At 47.2% G+C, this 22,868-nt stretch overlaps 1 protein-coding gene across 2 annotated transcripts in view; it reads left to right on the plus strand.

The window, feature by feature from the left end:
• The first annotated feature begins 19,217 nt into the window (after positions 1-19,217).
• EPAS1 (endothelial PAS domain protein 1) overlaps positions 19,218-22,868 on the plus strand; it is a 92,613-nt gene continuing 88,962 nt past the window's right edge. The window contains exon 1 of one of the 2 annotated variants that reach the window (XM_027555173.1): positions 19,218-19,807. In XM_027555173.1, coding sequence (XP_027410974.1) covers positions 19,782-19,807 — 26 coding nt within the window. In that variant the 5' untranslated portion in view covers positions 19,218-19,781. The remainder of the gene's footprint in view (positions 19,808-22,868) is intronic. The other variant, XM_027555174.1, reaches the window with a different exon arrangement.

The following is a 22,868-nucleotide window of genomic DNA, read 5'->3' on the forward strand; positions in this document are numbered from 1 at the left end:
CTGGCAGGTGTCTGGCTGCCTTGCAGTTATAGCCTGTCTCACTCACCTCTGTATCCTCAGCATTCAGCACCTGCCTGGCACGGAGTGGGTGCTCATGAACCATGTTGACTGGTTGAATGAGCAGTGCTTGGCTGCTGTGGTCATCTCCTGAGAGGCCCCAGGGGGCCTGAGTTAAATATGCCCTTGGATATTGAACAGACTGTAGTCACAGCTGCAGACTTCTGAGAAACTCGGATTTCCTGTGGGTGAGGGACTGGCAGGAGAAAGGCCCTCATTTCAATCATAGAAAATGGCTGGCTGAAGAGTATTGTTGTCCCAGAGAATAGAAGAGGCCACCCCTCTCCTTGACTCCATTTCTGCCCTGGGTACCAGTCTATGGCTAGCCACACAACTCCTGGAAACCCTGGTCAAAAATGTGCTTCCTCTGCGGCCGCTGGGGACTCTTGAGTCCTCCTGGGGCAGTGCATTTACAAAGGGAGCAGGGGACTGGCTGTCCTGCCGTCCCTCAGCCCTAAAGGCCTGCCAGCCTTCCCTTGAACGTCCCCGTCCTTCCCGTCTCCCTCCCACGTCCACAGTCCTAACCCACACCCTGCCTTCACACTGTGGCCTGGGATGTCTTCTGGCTCACCGCCTTGTCTCCACCTTCTATCAGTTCCTACCCTCTGCCTCCAGTGTTAGAATCATCTGTAGAAACTTCTGCTTTCCAAGTCACCGCTTATTGTCCAAGGACAAAGTCCAGACACCCATACTGGTTTCCCGGGCCTTCTGAAAATTGACCCCAATGCCCCTGAGCACACTTCTTCCTCTTCCTCTTCACCAACCTCCGGCCGACAGTCTGCTCACAGCCACTCCTCTCAAGAGCGTCCCAGCTCTGGGCCTTCTTGTCCTGAAGGCCCAGTCTCTCCTCCCTTCCAGTGCTGTACACATTCTTCCAGCTTACTCAACCCACCTCTGAGCCCTGTATTACTTACGCTCTCTATCTCTAGTCACTCAGTAACCAATTAGACGGTCGACCTTGAGAGCTCTGAGGGTCCTGTCAGTTGTGCAGTTCAATTATGACCATATGTGTTTGCTGATATTCCACAAGTTTGTCTCATTAGTTCTTCATTTTTAGAGCAAGAGATTTGAAGACCAGACCTTTGCCTTTGTCAGTGTGTATCTTCTAGGATATAGTAGTCCCTGGCACATGGTAGGAAATTTATTATGGGTTTGCTGATGGCAAGTTTCCAGACCCCTATCCCCAGATATGCCTGTCTTCAGTAGTTCCCTGCTTAACTGCCATATGTGGGGGCTGTCATACATATGCCTTCTGAAGGGAAGCTGATAAATATATGCATACTGGGGGATTAGAGACTTAACATATTTGTCCCCAGAGGGAATCTGTATTGTGAGAAGTACCTGCAAAGAGCACTACTGACCTGTTGTTTAGCTCTACTGATGGAACACCATTATCAGCGAGAGGAAAGGTTGGCATGGGAACCTTTTTTAGAGCCATTTGACCATACGCTTTTCCCCTTAGCTTCTTTACCTGGGTGTTCTGCCAGTTCTAGACTGGAGACTAGAAAGAGGAGAAAGGAACTATCCATTTTCAAGGAAATTCCCCTCTCACACCTTGACTCCATGCAAACCTGACCTCGGTAGATGTCACCCCTGAGAAGAGACCTCATGTGTGGGTCATGAGGGTGGAGGGAAGCAGGTGTTATTCCTGTTCCTCTGTCTCGGGTCTGCAAGGCTGCCTGGAGCTCCTTGCAAGGCAGGAAGAGGTGGGCCAACAAACTACGGGGGAGACAAATGTTACTCAAGCAAAAGAGATGAGACAGGCTGCCAAAGGCACATAGGGTGCAGAATTAGAGAGATGGGTGTGGGCATATGGGGAGAAGGAGGGATGAACTCACATTGATTGAGCACCTCTTGGGTGCCAGGCACTGTGCTAGTCACATTCATGTCCATTACCTCATCTAATCTTCCCAGAGATCTTGTAACATAATTGTCAGTAGCTGCATTCTCCAACATAGGAGTTTATTTCCTCTCACACCCTTTCTCCATTGTTAGTTTTCCTGTTTTTTGTTTTTTTTTTTTCTTTTCTGGTCATAAAGTAATTAGTGTTCATTATAGACCTGATATATGAAAATAATAAAGTACAAGAAAGGAAAAAAATCATCTGTCATCTAATAATAAAAATATAATTATTAGCATTTATGTGTGTATATTTGTTTTTAAAATTCATTTTAAACATGTGATATCACATGTATATAATATTTTCTATTCTTTTTTAATAACCTGTATAGCAAAAATATTTTCATGTCATTAAAATTCTTTAAAATCATCTGTATTGCCCTCACTGCTGCTACTGCTGCTAAGTCGCTTCAGTCGTGTCCAACTCTGTGCGACCCCATAGATGGCAGCCCACCAGGCTCCCCGTCCCTGGGATTCTCCAGGCAAGAACACTGGAGTGGGTTGCCATTTCCTTCTCCAACAGTGCCCCATTATAAGGATAAACAGCTAGACTAGCTTTTTAGCTTTTCCCCAACTACTAGACATCTGTTTTCCTATCTTTTGAAATTACAAATAATAGTTCTATAACATCATGTACCAATATCTTTCTCTGATTTCTGTTTATTTTTCAGGATAGGTTGAAGAAGAGAAGTTACTGGGACAAACTGCATAATTGTGACTTTTAAATTTACTTTCTGATTTTAAAAGTAACAGTTGCTTATTGTAAAAAAATATAGAACACACTAAAAAAAAAAGAAAATAATATCATCCAAAGCCTTTCAAATTGCTATTATAACATTTTGGTGTGACTGTTTCTCGGTCTTTTTTTCCAATGACATACATACATAAGTGTAAATAAATATAGCTGCATAAAGTTGGTATTACACAGCTTACACAATGCTATATTTTACTTATGAGCATTATATAATCATTATAATTATTTTTTAAAATACTATTTTTAATAGCTGTGCAATTTCACTTTAAAATGCGCTATACAAATGTAAGCATTCTTTTACAAATGGCCATTTAGATTTGTTTTCAAAAACTTCCTATTAATAACTCTGAGATGAATATCTAAACATCTGTGAATATTCATCTTTGACCTCATTTCTGGTATGTCCTCCAAATAGATTCCTACAAGTGAAATTACTAGGTCAAAATGTACCAGCCTTGTCAAAGCTGTTTGTATGTATTGCTAAACTGTATTCCAAAAGCATTGCTAATAATCAGGCAGAGAGTGTCCATCTTCACATGTCTTTGCAATATTAATTTAGATTGAAACTGCGGTAGCTTTTCATGAGCAAAATATGCTTCGCTTGTTTAATTTTCACATTTATGATTAATGATATTTAACATATTTTGAAATGTTTGTTCAGTTCAGTTCAGTCGCTCAGTCGTGTCCAACTCTTTGCGACCCCATGAATCTCAGCACGCCAGGCCTCCCTGTCCATCACCAACTCCCGGAGTTCACTCAGACTCATGTCCATCGAGTCAGTGACGCCATCCAGCCATCTCATCATCTGTCATCCCCTTCTCCTCCTGCCCCCAATCCCTCCCAGCATCGGAGTCTTTTCCAATGAGTCAACTCTTTGCATGAGGTGGCCAAAGTACTGGAGTTTCAGCTTTAGCATCATTCCTTCCAAAGAAATCCCAGGGCAGATCTCCTTCAGAATGGACTGGTTGGATCTCCTTGCAGTCCAAGGGACTCTCAAGAGTTTTCTCCAACACCACAATTCAAAAGCATCAATTCTTCGGCGCTCAGCCTTCTTCACAGTCCAACTCTCACATCCATACATGACCACTGGAAAAACCATAGCCTTGACTAGACGAACCTTTGTTAGCAAAGTAACGTCTCTGCTTTTAAACATGCTATCTAGGTTGGTCATAACTTTCCTTCCAAGGAGTAAGCGCCTTTTAATTTCATGGCTGCAGTCACCATCTGCAGTGATTTTGGAGCCCCCAAAAATAAAGTCTGACACTGTTTCCCCATCTATTTCCCATGAAGTGATGGGACCAGATGCCATGATCTTCATTTTCTGAATGTTGAGCTTTAAGCCAACTTTTTCACTCTCCACTTTCACTGTCATCAAGAGGCTTTTTAGTTCCTCTTCACTTTCTGCCATAAGGGTGGTGTCATCTGCATATCTGAGGTTATTGATATTTCTCCTGGCAATCTTGATTCCAGCTTTTGTTTCTTCCAGTCCAGCGTTTCTCATGATGTACTCTGCATAGAAGTTAAATAAGCAGGGTAACAATATACAGCCTTGACGTACTCCTTTTCCTGTTTGGAACCAGTTTGTCGTTCCATGTCCAGTTCTAACTGTTGCTTCCTGACCTGCATACAGATTTCTCAAGAGGCAGGTCAGGTGGTCTGGTATTTCCATCTCTTTCAGAATTTTCCACAGTTTATTGTGATCCACATAGTCAAAGGCTTTGGCATAGTCAATAAAGCAGAAATAGATGTTTTTCTGGAACTCTCTTGCTTTTTCCATGATCCAGCAGATGTTGGTAATTTGATCTCTGGTTCCTCTGCCTTTTCTAAAACCAGCTTGAACATCAGGAAGTTCACGGTTCACATATTGCTGAAGCCTGGCTTGGAGAATTTTGAGAATTACTTTACTAGCGTGTGAGATGAGTGCAATTGTGCGGTAGTTTGAGCATTCTTTGGCATTGCCTTTCTTTGGGATTGGAATGAAAACTGACCTTTTCCAGTCCTGTGGCCACTGCTGAGTTTTCCAAATTTGCTGGCATATTGAGTGCAGCAGTTTCACAGCATCATCTTTCAGGATTTGAAATAGCTCAACTGGAATTCATTTTTTTGAGAATCATCTGCTCATGAGCCTATCCGCTTATTGTTTTTGTCTTTGCATATTTCTTGTTGTTTTAGATGAAATCTCTATATTTTCAGGATATTAATTGTATGTCCATTATATTCATTCATAAAGAATTTTCCAAATAAAGAAAAATATATGTCCATTTTTACAGATGAGTATACCAAAACTCAACAAGGAAAATGAATTATCCCAATGTCACTCAACCAGTAGGTGGTTAAGTTGGGATTCTAACACAGATCTTTCTGACTCCACAACTCTGGATCAGAAAAAAAAGAAGAAGAAGAAGAAGAGGAAAGGAAATGGTAACAGTAAGTGTGGAAGCCTTAATAGTGGAACTTGAGTATGTTCTGATGGATGAGTATAAGTCAGTTGTTGGAGGGGATGGGGACACATATGGAGGAGGAGGAGGAATAAAGTGCCAGGGGAATTGGAAGCCAGGAAGGAGCCTGGCCTGGTGCCAGCTGTGCACTTTTCCATTCATTGCCTCCAAGCTGAGGGACGTGTGCCTAGCTTCCCTTCTTCCTTCATAACCCTCCCGAGGATTCCTCCGGTGTTTACCTATATCCTCTTCAAATCCATGCACATCAGCATAGCCTTTGGTTTGTCCTTACCTGTACATTCCCAAAGCTCTGAGGGTCCCCTTGTTATCTCTTCAAATGATACTTAGAGATGGATATTTAGATGGCCTTGGAGGCAACATCCTCAGCAGAGACCAGAATCTGAGGACTTCTTTGATCCTCTTTTCCTACCTAGTTGCATTTATTCCAACCCACATTTTTATTGATGTTGGCTGATTGGCAGGAAAAGAAAGGGAAAGAGGAGATAAAAGAAGGAAAAAGAAAGAAGACTGGATTGTTGGTCTCCTTAGGATGGGTGCACATGGACTCCCATCCCCTGGGAGGGAACAGATATAAAAACAATAAATAAACATAGTAATTGAATCTTGCATCCTGGGATCAGACAGATGCCCTATAGAGTGAGGTTAGAAGCAGAGAAGGAGGAGAAGAAGGAAGAAAAGGAGGGTCCCCTTGTTACTTGCCTTCTCCTCTCTCATGGCTCCATCTGGACCCATCCTTAGTGAGTTTGAAATGCTTAAATTTTATCTTGGCAGTCAACCACACTCTGGGAACTGGATAGAAGCTTGAAGATTTTGAAGCTTTTGTGAAGGCAAGGGTGGAAGGGTAGAGAGGTCACAGTATGTCTGGTAGTGGGGACAGAATTGTGAGGTTCTGTAAGATCTATGGAAAAGGATGAAGAGCACCAGAAACTATTATTATACAGGATAGGTACTTTAAGAGAACAATCTTCCAGTTCTTAATTCCTTTAAAAGACAGTTGTCTAAAGCAACAACAAGAATGTATCATGGGGCTTATAACAATATCCTCAAGGAATAAAATATATGAGAGCAGTAGAGCAGGGAAAGAGGGTGGTAAAAGAGAATGATACTGGTTTAAATTCTTATATGTGATAAGGAGGGACTTTCCGATAGCTCAGATGGTAAAGAATCTGCCTGCAACGCAGGTGACCTGGGTTTGATCCCTGGGTCAGGAAGATCCCCTGGAGAAGGAAATGGCAACCCATTCCAGTATTCTTGCCTGGGAAACCCCATAGACAGAGGCGCCTGGCAGGCCACAGTTCATGAGGTTGCAAGGAGTCAGACATAACAAAGCAACTAACACACACACATACATGATAAGGATGCATATTGTAATCCCTAGATACTTCAAGAATAAAAGAGGGTTAACTAAAAAGCCAAAAAAGGAATAAGATGGAATATTAAGTAATAGTTGATCTGAAAGAGAACAAGGGAAATGAAAAAGAAACCAAGAGGCCAAGTAGAAAATAAATGGTAGCACATATTAATTGTAATGTATTATCCAGAAAGGGAAGAAATTAAATGGTCTCTAAGGTCCTTCCCAGCTTTTGGAGTCTCTGATTTTAGCTGATGTCTCCATGTCAGCATCCATTTATGCTGGATGGTTGGCATAGTTAGTTAAGGTTACTTATATTCAGGTGATGATTAAGGGCAGGGTTAAATTTAGAGATGTTACTTCTACAAGGCAGGCCTGGGGTTAAGGCTGATTTAGAGTTGGAGTCTGCTTGGAGTTACTGCTGGATTTGGTTTGTTGATCAGACCTGTAGGGTGGGAGAGGACTGGGGTTCAGGAAGATTAGATTGGGTGGGGAGGGGCTGATCCAGCAAGCCTCCTGCAATCTCTCACAGCAGATCTTCATGTTATTCAAAGCATTATACTTTCTCATAGTTAATAACCTCTTCCTTCCAGAACTTTTTTTCTCTAGGACTTTTTCTTCTCTTTCTTTTATGAATGCAGTATAACATCGGTTGATTAAAACAACCTTTCTTGATTACCTTCTGTGTATCAGGCACCAAGCTAGGTGCTGGGAAGGCAGCATGAACAAGACAAAGCCCCTGACTCCACCAGGCTGATATTCTGCTGGTGGGAGACAAGAAACAAACTTGACTCCAGAGAGCAGAACCAGGCCGGGTCAGAGTGGTCTGGAAGTCTGGAAGGATCCTGTGATGGATGGGGGAAGGGGCAGCAAGGCAGAGCTCTGGACACGGGCGGAGAGAAGGCAGTGCGGTGCGAGAGGTGGGCAGGAAAGGAGCTTGGAGAAGCAGCAGCAGCTCTTCCTAGTAAACTCCCAGGTTGTATTCTACTTCTGATGGAAGCCCCTGGAGGTTGGAAACCAGGGATTGAGTGGTCTTGTTTGAGATCTAAAAGATAACATGGTTTGCTGGGCGAAGAATAGCCTGGAGCAGTGACAAGAGAAAACCAAACAAAATGAAACAAAGGGCCGAGAGATAGGAGCCCTGGATTTCTCAGCATGCTGTGCTCCACGCTGGCTACTTCACTTAGTCTCTCTCCCCTGCTGTCTATGAAATGCCAGTAGTGATATCTATGCTATTTATGCCATCGTGACATAAAGATGGTGCTAGATCATTTTAAAAGTTACTTTTATGCCTAGGAGTAGATTGCTGGATCATATACTAGTTTTATTTTTTTTGTTTTTTAAGGAAAGTTATGACCAACCTAGATAGCATATTGAAAAGCAGAGAAAATGCCTCCACCATTCTGGAGGCAGAAGGAGGCAAGGGTGCGAAGGGATACCTCATTGTAGTTTTGATGTGCATTCCAGAGAAAACCATAATTCCAAAAAAATACATGCACCCAATGTTCACTGCAGTACTATTTACCATAGCCAAGAAAAGAAGCAACCTAAATATCCATCAACAGAGGAATGGATAAAGAAGATTTGGTACATACATACAATGGACTATCACTCAGCCATAAAGAACAAAAGTATGCCATTTGCAGAGATGTGGATACACCTATAGACTGTTATACAGAGTGAAGTCAGAAAGAGAAAAACAAATATCATATATTAACACATATTTTTGGAACCTAGAAAAATGGTACAGGTGAACCTATTTGCAAAGCAGAAAACAGAGACACTGACATTGAGAAAAACATATGGACACCAAGTGGGGAAAAGCCGGGTGGGGAATGAACTGGGAGATTGGGATTGACATAAACACACTACTATGTAAAGAATAGATAGCTAATGAGAACTAACTGTATAGCAGGGGGAACTCTACTCAGTGCTCTGTGGTAGCCTAAATGGGAAGGAAATCCAAAAGAGTGGGGATATATAGATATACATGTAGATCTGATTCATTTACCGTACAGTAGAAACCAACACACTTGGGACTGATGATCAGCTTGCAGTCACTGCTGAAACGCTCCATTTTTTCCTCTAAGGCAATTTCCCCTTAAGGAGAAGAGGGATAAGAATCTGGTACTGGCTTCTTCCTCACGAAGCAGAAGCAACAGAAACCCCTTAGGAAGTGTTAGTAGTGTTGTTGCTTTTACTGAAGAGTTACTTCTGTTGTCGGTGGATTGGGAAAAGACCTGTGACACATCAAGAAAGATCTTAGTGCTCCTCCGGTGTGTCACCCAGCCCTGCAGGCTGAGTTTGAATGAAAGCGCATTTAAACACACACACACACACACACACACTCACAAGTGCACAGAGTGAAAAACAAACAAATGCAAGAAGCCGGCCTCTATCTGCACGTACACTTTGGGTAGTAGGTAGGTAATTTTTGTGCCTAAGCATTGTCTATGTATTAAAGTTCACTTGATCTTCAAACATCCCTCCCAGTGGGTATCATCATCTCAGTTTTACACATGAGGAAACCGGTAATGGATTTGTCCAAGGATATCAGCTGAGTTGCAGAGCTGGGAGTCTGCCCAGGTCAGCCTGATTCCAAGGCCTTGTGTGCCCCAGTCCTAGGGCTTGCAATCCTAAAGCATCAGTGTCTTGCTCTCCATCAGTCTTTCCATGACAGCCAGTGATCCAGACATCCTGGGAACCTGTCAGGCCAGAGATGATTGAGGACAAGCTCAGAACCCTTGGGACTGGTTTGTCATTCAATCCACCAAGAGGCAAATAATCAGCCAGCAAGTATTGAGGGCCTGGGTGAGAGGCCTGGCAGGGGAGGCAGAAGGTGTGCAAGCCTGAGAATAATTCAAGAGCAAGACGCAGCCACATCTATGCCCAGTGGAGGGGCCATGCCACCCATTGAGGAAGGCACTGACCAGAGGCTGAGGGTGAGGCAGGGTGCCACACCCTCAGGCAGGGTGCCAAAGGCCCTGATGGCTTCCCTTCCAGGGCCTGGGACTCCTTCTGGGGCATAGAGGAGGCCAGGAAAGGGCCACTGGGAGTGCCTGGCACCCACCTCTCAGCTTTGCCCAAGTGAGCCAGACCCAGACCCCGGACTCATTGTCCATTTTCCCTACAGAGCCATCCTCTGCATTTCCAGCTCCCAGCTGATAACTGGCTGAGGGACTGAGGCTGCCCCCAGCCTGGATGCAGGAACTGAACTAGGAGAAGGGATTCCTTTCTGTGTGAGGGGAGGTCCCCCAGGAACAGAGAAACTCAGTGGGAAGGCTGTGTGGGGCCAGCGTAGGGCCCTTGAATGTGTGGGGCTGGACTACTGGCTGCTCTGGGGTGACAAGGTGACAGGGTGTGGGGCTAGCTGAGACCGAAAGCGGGGAGGGAGGCAGAAAAACCTGCCCTTCCTGTCAGGTGGGCCTCCCTGCCTGGCTCCCTCCCTCTTTCTCAACACTATTTTAAAAATGTAACCAGAGGCTTCCCTTGTCCCTACCCACCTGCTCCTGACAGGTGCAGGGAATTCACCTAAACACCCCTACATTAATGAGTGGGGAGGGGGACAGTGGGCCCCCCTCCTGAAGTAGGCCACTTTAGCAAGCAAAGGGCAGGGGAGAGGTGTCTTTCCTGACTCTGAAAAGCAAATGCCTCTTCATTTTAATAGAAACTGATTTAAAATAATCTGATTTTAAATGATATCAAATAGAAAAAATGCCACTTCATTGTAATTTTCTAGTAAAAATTTAAAATAATCTGATTTTTTTAAAAATTATATCAAATAGAAACTACATTTTTAAATGTACAGAATGTGTAGCGTACAAGACTTAGGTTTTGTCTGAGCTGAATATTTAATTTACAGTGTTGTGTTACTTTCAGGTGTACAGCAAAGTGATTCAGTTTGGGATCCGTTTGTCCTGACAGCTTCTCTTAAATTCAGTAGAAACTTCTGGAGAAAAAAGATACATTCATTAGGAAAGAAAAACAGGGAAATAGAAAGGGAGGCGTGGAAAGAAGAAGCGAAGTAGGCACACAAGGGCCGGTGGGGGATGGGATTGCCCCAGGCAAGAAATTTAGTGAAAATTTGCAGGGCCGGGGACTCCCTCTAAATCCACTCCTCCCAGCTCTAGGGATTTCCTCATGCTACTTCACCTAAATAACTGGACTGTGGGGGAAGCATTCGATTTGCTTCAACCCTATTTAATCCCCAAGATGCTATGGCCTTCACAGCCACCCATCTGTACTTTCAAGGACACACCTACAGACCAAGATCCCCTCCAACATCAAGGCTGTAATAGTTGGCTCCTTATTTAGAGGGGGAATATGCAGGAGATTCTAAAATCCACAGGAATTTTGCTCTGATGCTAATGCCGATTGCACAAAGTTTCAGTATAAAGAGGGCATGAAGGTTTTGTAAAAATTGAGCTGAACAAGAAAGGTAAACTGTTCTTACGAGGCACTGGGAGAAATCACTTAGGAACCTGAGCCAGGGGCTGCCCAGGGCAAGGCACCCATGTTCCATTCCACAGATGCTCCTAGAATTTGCAGAGAAATACTCACCACTGTACATTGTACAGGTAAAGTCAGCGTGGAATTGTCTTTGGGTCTTTCCAGGACAAGCCTAATTCTGGCCTTAATTATTATACCTCAGGCAGATGAACTTTTCTTTGTAATGCTCTCGTACACAATGAACTCTGGGCTCTCTGCCTTGGAGTCATTTACTTAGAACTTTACTATCAGCATATTTCTAGGTCAGAAGGCATCTCTCTACCATAAATTACTGTCTGATGGAGAGACTCTTTAATTTAGCCTAAGATAGAATAAATAAGAGGGCTAATCTGCTATGATAAAAAATGAACAATTAAGATAGAGCTTGCCAAGCCCCATTGTCTAAAAGTTTTGAAACATCCATGCCTCCTCTTCATTCTATTCAGGTAGATCATTGAGCATGTTGATCATAGCTGGGCTTGTGACCCCAACTCATGCACCAGAGGCTACTAGCCTCTGAGCGAAACCAAGAGAAATCCTCAGAGTTTAAAATCTTAAGTATTTATAGGCACATTCTCAGCATTACATCTCTGGTTTTCTTCAAAGAGAAAAGACAGAGGTATGCAGTGGAGAAAAATAAAACGTTAAAAATGAGGTTTGTATGGAAACTTATATCTTGGCTTGGCACCTGGGGAGGTACGTGTGCATGTATATGTGGTACATGTGAGCACATTTAGGAACACATTCATGAGTGCTTTAGAAGGTGCCCCTGAAACCCTCCTCTCTAACACCAACTCTGCAGAAGGATGCAGCTCCAGACCCTAGAATTACACAGGTAGAAAAGGTCTTTGCACCGCCACTGCAAATCATAAAGGGGCAAACATTTCCCCCATTCTTTGTACATTAATATGTTTCCTAATCAAACTCCTGCAGTACCCAGATCCCTTCAGTGCCATGTGTGCATGCCAAGTCGCTTTAGTCATGTCTGACTCTGTTCTGTCCATGGGATTCTCCAGGCAAGAATACTAGGGTGGGTTGCCATGACTTTTTCCAGGGGATCTTCCCAACCCAGGTACCAAATCCAGGTCTCCTGCATTGCAGGCAGATTCTTTACCATCTGAGTCACTAGGGAAGCCCCTTCAGTACCATGAGACTATCCTCACTTAGCTTAGGCCCAAGCCTTGATTGTTTCTTGCTACCACTTCTTAAATCTGCAGGGAGTTTGCTGGGGACACGTGATGATGACTTGGAAGGAAAGCCATTTCTGAGGCTGTGTGGCCCTTCCCTCCCATTCTCCTTTTCTGAGACTGAAACCTAGAGAGTGGGCCAGATGTGACTAGAATTTCCCTCCATTTCTAAGCTCCCTCGTCGATGTTGCTGGGTGCCCTGTTGTCTGCCACAGGAGTGCACTGAGGATGCCAGGATGATAAGGAGATCAAGGGGAGGTGAGACATGAAGATGCTGGAGACCAACTCCTGTCAAACCGCCCTTCCTCAGAGCATCTGCCTAGACAAGATGCCCAAAGCAGTTCTCTTCCCATGTAGGAAACGGAAGCCCTAAAAGTATAGTCTATGGCTGGACCCTAAGCAACCCAGAGATAGTCTCACACCTCTGCCAGCCTAGGCTAATGAGTCAGAAACCATCATGTAATTCAGTGATGCACAGAGTATTCAAACAGCAGAGCTTAAAGGAACTCTAAATATCTAGCCCTCTCGCTTTAAAGAAAAGGAAACTGAGGCCCAGAGATAGAAAGCCAATTTCTTTGATTTTCTCTGGTCATCGCAGCTATTTCTGTCTTTGTTATCTTTGTGCATTTGCTGGATTTTCCCCTAATAGTCCCCTCCAATTGCAGCCCTCATGGCTTCTTCAGCTGACTACTCGTCATCTTCCCATAGTTTCTTCCTCCAGCAGCACCTTCACTTTTTCTGCTGGGATCTCCTTGAAGAAGTATATTTGGACAGGATCCTCTCTAAAATCCTAGACAGGTAAGCCTATGGATTCCAATTTGGTAAATATTGCACAATATCTGTAAACATTGTACAGACCTAGTGACCACTGCCCAGATTCCCCTTAGAAATGAAGGGCATCCTCCCCCAGGCACTGGTGCCCATGATCAGATATCTTCCCCGGGAGCGGCCAGAATCAATGGTTGATCAGCACAGAGGTACACAGGCCTATCCCCTCCAACACAACTCTGAAGGGCTGTTCCAGCTTCAGAACTTCCTCGGGGGATTGGGCGAGGTCTTTGTTGAGATTCCACTTCTTCTTCTGTCCAATCCAGCTTAATTCCTGTTCCTCCCACTGGTGCTAATTCCAAGAGTGCTCCTTATTAAACCTCCCTGCACACTCATCTCCCCCTCAAGTTGGCTTCTGGGGAATCCAACGTGCTACAGGCACCATCATCATGATGTAGACGAGAGGGAGTAACTTCAGAACCTCGTCCTCCCCCTAACAGCATCACGCCACTTCAGTCAGCCTCTTACCCATAGGTGTTCCTCAAGCTCCAGGGGACAGGCATCAACCTCAGGACATGGTCACTTGTAAGCCCCAGTCACCAGACCTGGAGTGGTTGGGAGGGTTCTCCCTTCCTCCATGGCCTGGGAAGGGGGGGACTCCATGACTTTGACAACTCTGCCCTCAAGACCAAATGTCTAGTCCTTGCCTATATCCATCCACACACTCCCTGAGGTAAGCACTGGCTAAATCCTGCAAAACCATCTTCAAAAATCTCTTTCTCCAGTTGTGTATCTTGGAAAAAAGGATAGTTGGTTCCTCTTGTCTTGGGACTGAACTCAGTTGACACTGAACTAGAAAAAGTCCCATTTAACACATGGTTACAGACCTTACTTTATTTTTAACAAACCAAACCCACACTACAGGAGTCAGGAGGGTATCTCTGACCCTTGTTCTGTATCCTTCTTAATTGTCCAGGCTCCAGGGTAGTGCTGTTTAGGGCCCAGTATCATCATTTTTAGTGACATTAGCACCTTCACTTCTGCTTGTGCCTTTTTCTCTCTAAGGTGGGGCTGGTGTGTCCTTTCTATGGACCATTCTTCCCGCATGTGTGTGATTTTACCACCTCGCAATGGCACCCACCAGCCTGGCAGATGGGCCAGTCTAAGTGGTGCTTCTCGGGGCCCTAGCTTTCTTATTAATACACAGCTGAGACTCTAGCTTTTCCTACTTTTTCACTCACTCTTTGCACTGTCTCACCCTCCATCACCAAACTCTTTTAACACTCATTGTTTAGACTCTGATTTTCCTCTCAATTCTTATATTAAAAAATTTTAAGAATATATATGTTGTATATATCAATTTAAAAACAGTTTAGGGGAGAAAATAGGAACATTACCACATTAAACTATTCTTACTGCTTTCAGAAGTCTTAAAAAGAGAGTAAAGGTGTGTCATTATCTGGAAATGTGGGGTATACACAAATAGAAACTGGATACATGGTAGCCATGGGCCAATGATTCCTTCACTGTTAGTTGAAGGACTAATAAGTGTGATGGACAGACAAGACCTTTCATGGAAAAAACCTCATCCCTAGACCTAAAAATGGAAGCCATTAGTCTCAATAGTTATTGATTATCCAGGTTGAGGCATAGGGAAAGCTGGGATTCTTGATTTTATATATATATATATATATATTTTTTTTTTTTTTTCTTAACCACTCTATACAGCAGATGGGAATCTTAGTTCTCTTACCAGAGATCAAACCCACATCCCCTGCACTGGAAGCGGAGTTTTGACTACTGGACTGTCAGGGAAGTCCCGAGGCTGTGGTTCTTTAAAACTGGATCCTTCTTATCAATAAGCACTTAGGAATTCAAAAAAGCTTGATCCTTTCCTTAATAAAAATTACAGAACTCTTTGAAAGATGACAAATTCTGGATTAAGGGTGTCAAGAATCACAACATTTAATAGTAGATATAGCATATGTCTATGTGAACCATCCCGCAGCTCTGGCCTGAATCCAGATGTGGGGGATTGGAGGGGGGGGTATGGTTTACTGGTGCTGAAGTTCAGTGATGGGAAGTATGAGAATAGATTTTGTAAAGTCACAACTTAAGAGCTGGTTTCTTTTGGAGGGAGTAACGTGCAAGTGTTCCTTGTTATTTCAAGTGTTATTTCCATAGGGGAGGAGTCATAGCCTCTATGATTGCCCTTCCTCCCATCTCTGCTCCCAAATCTGCAGCCTCTCCCACCCCTAAAACAACTAAATATCCAGACAAGGGCCAGATGGGTCATCCTTGAGATAACATACCTGGTAGCACCAGGACTCATGCAGGGACTTGCATGACTCTGACAGCCTCTCTTACCTCACTCTAGTTTCAGCCCTGATGTGTGATAATGCGCTGAAAGTCGTAAAATACAAAAGAAACAGCCCTGCCTTCTAATATCTCTTCTTCTGGGAAGACATATTCCAACATAATTTCCAACCACATCCTGGACCATACTATTACTTTAACAGATTACTGAGGTCTTATTTCTGCCATCTGCACACAGCATACCAGGTGCCAGCTAACTACCAAGGTTGTAACTTAACTCCTTTTCTCTATCCCATCCTCCTAGGGCTATGCTCTATAGAGGAGAGGAAGCCAGAGACCCAGTCTTGGAACTAGTTAAAACAAGATGGGTGTTTCCCTGCTGCTGCAGCCTTTGTCACCAAGCAGTTCAGTCTGGAGTAAGGAGAAGGTGGCAAGATTTGTTAGGAGCTGGGCAGTTTGCTCCCATTTTAAGCAGCTTGGGAGCTTTGCCTAGTAGTGCCCTCTGCTGCCCTCTGTGGCCAAAACTTCAAGGTCTCTAGACACTGAGGGAGAAGGCAATGGCACCCCACTCCAGTACTCTTGCCTGGAAAATCCCATGGACGGAGGAGCCTGGTGCGCTGCAGTCTGTGGGGTCGCTATGAGTCGGACACAACTGAGCGACTTCACTTTCACTTTTCACTTTCGTGCACTGGAGAAGGAAATGGCAACCCACTCCAGTGTTCTTGCCTGGAGAATCCCAGGGACAGGGGAGCCTGGTGGGCTGCCGTCTATGGGGTCGCAGAGAGTCAGACACGACTGATGTGACTTAGCAGCAGCAGCAGCAGCAGAGACATTGAATCTGGGGCTCTCTCTCTCCCTGCCATCATCTTATGAAGCTTTTCTCCTTTAGTTCTCCATAGGCTTTAAAAGTAAAATGGGACACTCTAGCCACAAGCCTGCATCTGGTTTACATTCTCAGCTCCTTCCTGCAAAGGTTGTTGAACTGAATCCTGGAAGAAATCTTAAGAGGTCATTGGGTCCCTCAGCTCTGCTTTAAGCAAGACTGGCTGCAACCCTTCTGGGAATTATATAGGCTTTGGCAAATCTCATACTCCAAAATCCTAGGTTCTTCAATGTTACTCACTGGAATTTCCACAAAATCTGCATAATTGTTTATCTTAGCTTGGGACCTTTCACTTAGAGGGCAAAAATCCTGATTAGAAAGATGGGCAGGCTGGCCATGAGAAGGATCTGTTAATATGGTTGATGTGTTCTTATCTGATGCTTTACCTTTCCTCTTCTTTTTTTTAACATAAGTTAATTTCATAAGCTCAACCTTGTTGAAATGTTCTCTTTGGGTTGGAGGTGTCACTTTGCTACTGGCAAGCACAGCTGAAGACTTAGAGATTTCTCCTTGCTCTGGGAATGCAAGGCTTTGGGCACCTGAAAGTCATCAAAGTACCTGTTTCTTTTCCCACTCCAGTCCCAAGTGAGGTGAATAAGCTTACTGCTAATTAATGGAGAACTGTGTCTCACCAATCCTTTGGCTGGAGAAGCCCAATATGAAATTAACTAGTTCTGAAAACCCACCGAAGAATTGATGCTTTTGAACTGTGGTGTTGGAGAAGACTCTTGAGAGTCCCTTGGACTGCAAGGAGATCCAACCAGTCCATCCTAAAGGAAATCAGTCCTGGGTGTTCATTGGAAGGACTGATGCTGAAGCTGAAACTCCAATACTTTGGCCACCTGATGCAAAGAGCTGACTCATTTGAAAAGACCCTGATGTTGGGAAAGATTGAAGGCAGGAGGAAAAGGGGATGACAGAGGATGAGATGGTTGGATGGCATCACCGACTCAATGGACATGGGTTTGGGTAAACTCCAGGAATTGGTGATGGACAGGGAGGCCTGGCGAGTTGCAAAGAGTTGGACACGACTGAGCGACTGAACTGAACTGAACTTAAAACCCACCAACACCAAGAAAAGGTTCCCTAGAGGGATTTGCAATTTTTTGTTTGAATTTCCTAACTTCGGGCCTGATATCTGATTTCAAAGTCTGTGTGCACAGTACTCAGCAACCCTAGGAAAATGAGAAAATACGCCTGTTTCCCCAGTTCTCTGCTGGTTTTTACACCTATGCCTATTCCGCTTTCCAGTCCCTTCCAAAATCTCCTGAAAAGTACTCCCACCCCTCTTACAGGTTGCCAGGGGGAAAACACATTTATTTTGTATTTTGGTGGTGACACGAACTTATACCAAACTCTTCTTATGTATCTTATTTCTTGATATTTCCTTTTTGTATTATGTTTTAAAAAACATAAACACCCCCTTGACCATTTTAAGCATACAATTCAGTATTGTTAATATGTTCACATTGTTCATCGTCTAGAACTTTTTCATCCTGCAAAACTAAAACTCTATGCATATTAAACATGAATCCCTCACACCACCCTCTTCTGGTTTGTTTCTTCTATGAATCTGACTAGTTTAGAAACTTCAAGAGTGGAATCACACAGCATTTGCCTTTGTGTGACTGGCTTATTTCACTTAGCCTAACAATACTGAAGGTGCCTTACAGCAGATTATTTTTGTATAAAATGTGGGGAAGCTAAGGGGGGAAAGGAACAGCAAGGCTTAGGGTCCCAGGGTGGACCAATTCCGCCACCCTTGCTTTCTCTTCTCTTCAGCTCACACCTGTGAAGCCCGTGCGCCCGTCTCAAATGAGCTTCAAAGATTAAAATCCTCCCGGTCCCTTCCAGAAATATCCCTGCTGGATCGCTGCCATGTAGGTAGGGAATAGGGTGGGATTCTTGGGAGAGCAGTCAGCGGCAGCACAGAGCAGAGGATCCCCAGCGGGTGCGGGTCCCTGGCAGCGCCGAAAGAGCAGCAGGAAAACCTTGGGCTCTGACGGCCCCTGGACCTCTGATCTCCCTACACCTGCAGTCTTTTCGTTACCAGGGATTCAACTGGACCGCGGAGATACCTTGGGCAGCCCTGAAATTATGCGATTTGAGGACACGCTGTCAACTCTTATCCCGAGATCACGCCGTAGAGCCAGACTGCTTCTCCAGTTCTGAACTGGCCCGGACCCGGGCGGTGGTGGCCAGGTGTTGGGAGCTGGGCAAGGCAAGCCAGACCGCCCGAAGGACCTTCGATCAGGCATCCCCTCCAGCTCGGCGCAACCCCGCAGGCAACAGACGTGCCAGGTGAAGGAAGAGAAGAGCAGAGGCAACAGTAATTCAGTTTCACTGCACTGTTTCCCCAGATCCGACAGGCACAAGTGATTGGTCTCCCTGCCTCTCTCTTTCGGGGCTGCTAAGCTAGCTGCGTTCTGCCGGAAAAACACATCGCCCAGACCGAGCGCAGCGTTTGGAGACCTCGGAATTACCCCCCGACCTGGGCCCGATAGCACAGGCAGCAGGGCGAGGGACACGGGAGCGCGGCATCGCCGAGTGGCTCTATGAAGCGCGGGACCCTGGGCGCTCGCGGTTGAGCCCGGGTCCCAAGGACAGGGCAGAGGTGGGAGGACCCGGGCTTACGGGAGCACAGCCGCTCCTGCAAGCACCCCCCGCAAACCCAGTCCTCGCTGCCGCTTAGCCCCATCAAGGTGCGCCTCCTCGGTGCGGAGTCCCACCTACCTCCCGCCACCCCGCTGACCTCATAAACAACTTCGCTAACCGCAGAGGGCGGAGGCGGGGCGGGCGGGCCGCTGCTGAGCCGACCGCGGGGGCAGCGGGGCGGGCCGGGGTCAGGGCACAGGCTGCGGCCGCGCCTCCCGATTGGCCGGGACGCCGTGGGCTGCCCCAGCGCGCGGCGCGGGCGGGGCGGGGCGGACGGGGGCGGGGCCTGCCTGCCTGCGCGTGCCCGCCCCCCGGCCCCCGCCCGCTGCGTCCGCGCCCCTCGCGCCCTCCCCACCCCCGCCGGCCGCCGGAGTTTTTAAAGTGGGCTGACCGCCCCGCGAGCCCGACATTCGGGAGCGGCCCGACGCACAGCACCGGCGCCTGCCGCCTCCCGCCCCAGCTTTCCTGAGGCGGCCGTACAATCCTCGGCAGTGTCCTGAGACTGTATGGTCATCTCAGCCTCCGCGTCTGCCCGGCCCCGGACTCAGCCAACTCCAGTCGTTTTCAAGCTACTTCTTGTATTTTGAAAACCCAGAAAAGGGACTCCTGACTCCTTTTCGAAGGAAAAAGAAACTTCAGCCCCCTGCTCTCTGCCCACCGCCCCCCACTTTTTTTTTTTTTTTTTTTTTTTGCGTTTGACAGCGTCCTTCCACTCCTTTCCCGACCCCGCCTCCCGGTACAGGTTCCTCCCCGTCACCGTTCTCCACCCCCCCTCCCCCGCACCAAGCCTGCCGCCCGCAACTTCCACCTGACCGTGCGGACGCTCGGGACCTGCGAGCACCTGGCACCTTTCACATCGGCGTGGGCCTCGAGGAGTGGGCTAGGGCCACAGCGAAAGTAGCGGCTGCAGCCCGCGCCGGCCCTGGAGCTCAGGTGCTCGGAGCCTCAAAGGGCCCCAGCGACAATGACAGCTGACAAGGAGAAGAAAAGGTAAGCGGGCGTCCGAGCCGGTAGGGGAGTTGGTCCGGGGTGCGGGTGGCGGGGCTCCGCGGGACCGCCGCTGGGAGAAGAGCGCCGAGGGGACTTTGAGGACCCAGGGACGATTTGGAAGGTTTGGCAGGGGAGCGCAGGTGTCCAGGCTGGCGACGCGCCGCTCCGGCTTCGCGGTCGAGAGTTCTGTGGCCCGAAGGAGTCGGGAATCTGAGCGGACAACGAAGCCAGGAAATAGCCCTAGAGGTCGGAGGTGCTCTCGAGGTACCTTCCAAAATCCACCCCTCTCCAAACCCCGCACCAAACTCACGCGGCCAGCGTGTTGAAACGTTTCTTGGTTGACTCGCTCAAATCAACTTTCGACTTTCTCACGGCCCACTTGAGGGGCAGCATCCACTCTTTTCTTCGGGACCCGTGGGGTCCTTCTAAATGAACTCTGCCCGCTCTGCCTCCCGGAACTGGCAAGGGGCCGGAGGCAGAATGCAGCGCTGGGACGGGCCCCGGCAGAGCTGCCAGGGCTCAGCGAAGGGACCCACTCCAGGGCTCCAGACCCCACGGAAGCTGGAAGAAGTCCCTTTCCTGATCCCGCAGCTTGCCTCGGCGGGAGAGTGGGTAGTGGGCCCGGCTGCCTCGCGAAAGCAGCTGTCTTCGCGTGTGGGGAGGGGATGGCGACACCCGGCACTCCCGGCAGGTCCCGGTGTCTCTCTCCCAAGAGGACAGAGAAGGGCAGCCACGATATGCCCGCCTGCCCTCGCCAGCCTCTCGGCACTGGGTGAGAGGCAACGGAGGCCAACTCTCACTGCCCTCCTGCCCTCTCCCGGCGAGGGTGAGAGCGCACGGCGTGGCGCTCAGACGTGGGAACCACCTTGCCTCCTGCCATCGCGCGCGGCTTGCAGCCTGGCTCCCCTTTCCTCTCAACCTCCACTCGTGCCGCCCCAGCGGGCTGGAGCTCTCCGCCCAGTATTCGACGGTGGCTGGCGGGGCTGGAGTGCGGGGAACTGTAATCGAACGCGTGCTGGGCCGGCTGAAGGAGTTGAGCCTCCGGAGATCAGCTGCTGGGGGGTTGTACGGTGGTTCGGAGATGAGGAACCCAGCCGCGATGGGCGAGCGTGACCGGCTTCGAACCTGGGAGCCCGAAGAGCTCAGTGCTTGGGTCGATTTACTCGTGTTCCGACTTCGGGACCGGAGCCAGAAACCGTGTATCCGCTGGTCGAAAGCGGCGGTTCCCACCTCGGGGCACCGATAAGGGTTTGATAAACAGGAGCAAATCGCGCCCTTTCTGGCAGAGCGCCCGGGCCCTTCGCTCCCGGATTGCCAGGAGTGGAGGGGAGAAGGGGAGGGGATTGAGCCTAACTCCGAGTTTACGGCCGCAGCTGCCCCTCCCGCGTCACTGCGGCACCCCCAGGCCTGAGATGGCTAACGAAGTCTTGCCTCGGTCGATCTGGGCTCCCCGGAGACCGCAGCGGGCGCGCGCCCCGGGAGGCCTCGAAGCACCCCTGGAGTCTTCTGTCTTTGAAGGGCAGCGAAGCAGGGAAGGGACTTTTAAGATTCCAACGCATTTTGCAAGCCCAGTATAGCCTGCCAATAACAATGATTGAACAATCAAAATGCAAAGTTATAGTCAGCTCCTCTGCGCGCACACTGGGCTCCGGACCCGGTGAGGGAACTTATTGTACATTTTACAACTGTGATGCCTATCGGCGAATGTTGCAATCGCGGAGGTGGGGCCTGAAGGTAGTCTTGACAGATGTGTGAAGCGTCAGTTTCTCCCGCGCGGCTGTGCACGGGTTCTGTGCTGTTACATATGTTAATTGTTTCAAGAAACTTGGGAGCAGAGGAGAAATTATTTCGACATACCTAACTGTAGTGCCTCTTTTGTTAGAGATAGAGGGAGCCAGAATCGGAGCTGGAAAAAAGTTGGGTAATCAGGCTCTGAATTATTCGCAAGAGCAGCAGGTTTCAGAACCACTGTGGGGATTGCCTATGAGATGTCCAGGAGGCCAGAGCCGGTGGCCCTGCCTGTCTGCTTTGCGACTGGCCTTGGTTTTTATGTCGCAGACCGGCAGGGCAAACATTTGTGTCCCTCACCATCCGGAGTCCTGTGAGAGGCTGTCCAATTCATGTTGGGCTAAGTGTTTTGAGACATATTTACTTTTCTAGTCTGGCTCTGTTTGCTGGGGGCAGGCTCCTTGAAGGACCAAGGTATAATTAAAATATGTGAACCAGTGCATTGGAAGTTGGTGTGTCATGTAAGTGGTGATCCTTAGCTTTGACAAAGTGCTTCACAAGTTCCGTATGAGGCTTTCAGGTTAGGATTCTGTGTATAGATTCTTAAAATGTGATTCTTCTGGTTCAGCAGAGTCTCTTCTTCCCCCAAATGCAAGATGCACGGAACATTCACAGTGTTCCTTCTAACAACAGGCGTTCAAGAAGTGGGCAGGATTGTTTTGTTCCAGAACATTCATGCGTCGATGGAGATGTTAATGTTTAATAATAAAGAGTTTACTTTCTAAACGTTTGGCTGGCCTTGACAGAGGGTTTCAAAGTGTGCTCTTTTAGTGGTAGTGGGCATTCGTGCTGACATCAGAGATGGCCAGATGCTTGCTAAGGTGCTGCACTCACTTTTTGCACTCACCTGTCAGGAGTGAAGTGAAGGTCTCTTTAATCAGGATTCCTGGACTGTGAAGAGCTAGAAAATGTCTGGGCTACTCACTTCCTAATCAGACAATTTTTGAGTCCCTTCCCTGAAAGAGAAAACAGTCTGGAAGTTCTGACGTACATGGGGATTGGAGAGTGGTTTGGATAAATGTAAATCAGATCCTTGGATGCTCAGGGATCAAAGTCCATTCCCAAAGCTAGACAGCTCAAAGCTCCTTCCCAGAAGGCTTCTATTGCTTAGTGTGGGGCCTCCATGGAAAGAGGATCAGAAATCTCCTCTCCTGTCCCTGGGTGTAGTTGTTCCTCTGCTAAAGTAAAATCAAGTCCACCTCTTATTCAAATCTAAAGGCAAAAATATTGCTGGGCAGTTTTTCTCAATGTAAATATGTTTTCTATAAACATC

Source organism: Bos indicus x Bos taurus, chromosome 11, assembly GCF_003369695.1.
Source record: "Bos indicus x Bos taurus breed Angus x Brahman F1 hybrid chromosome 11, Bos_hybrid_MaternalHap_v2.0, whole genome shotgun sequence".
NCBI lineage: Eukaryota > Metazoa > Chordata > Mammalia > Artiodactyla > Bovidae > Bos > Bos indicus x Bos taurus.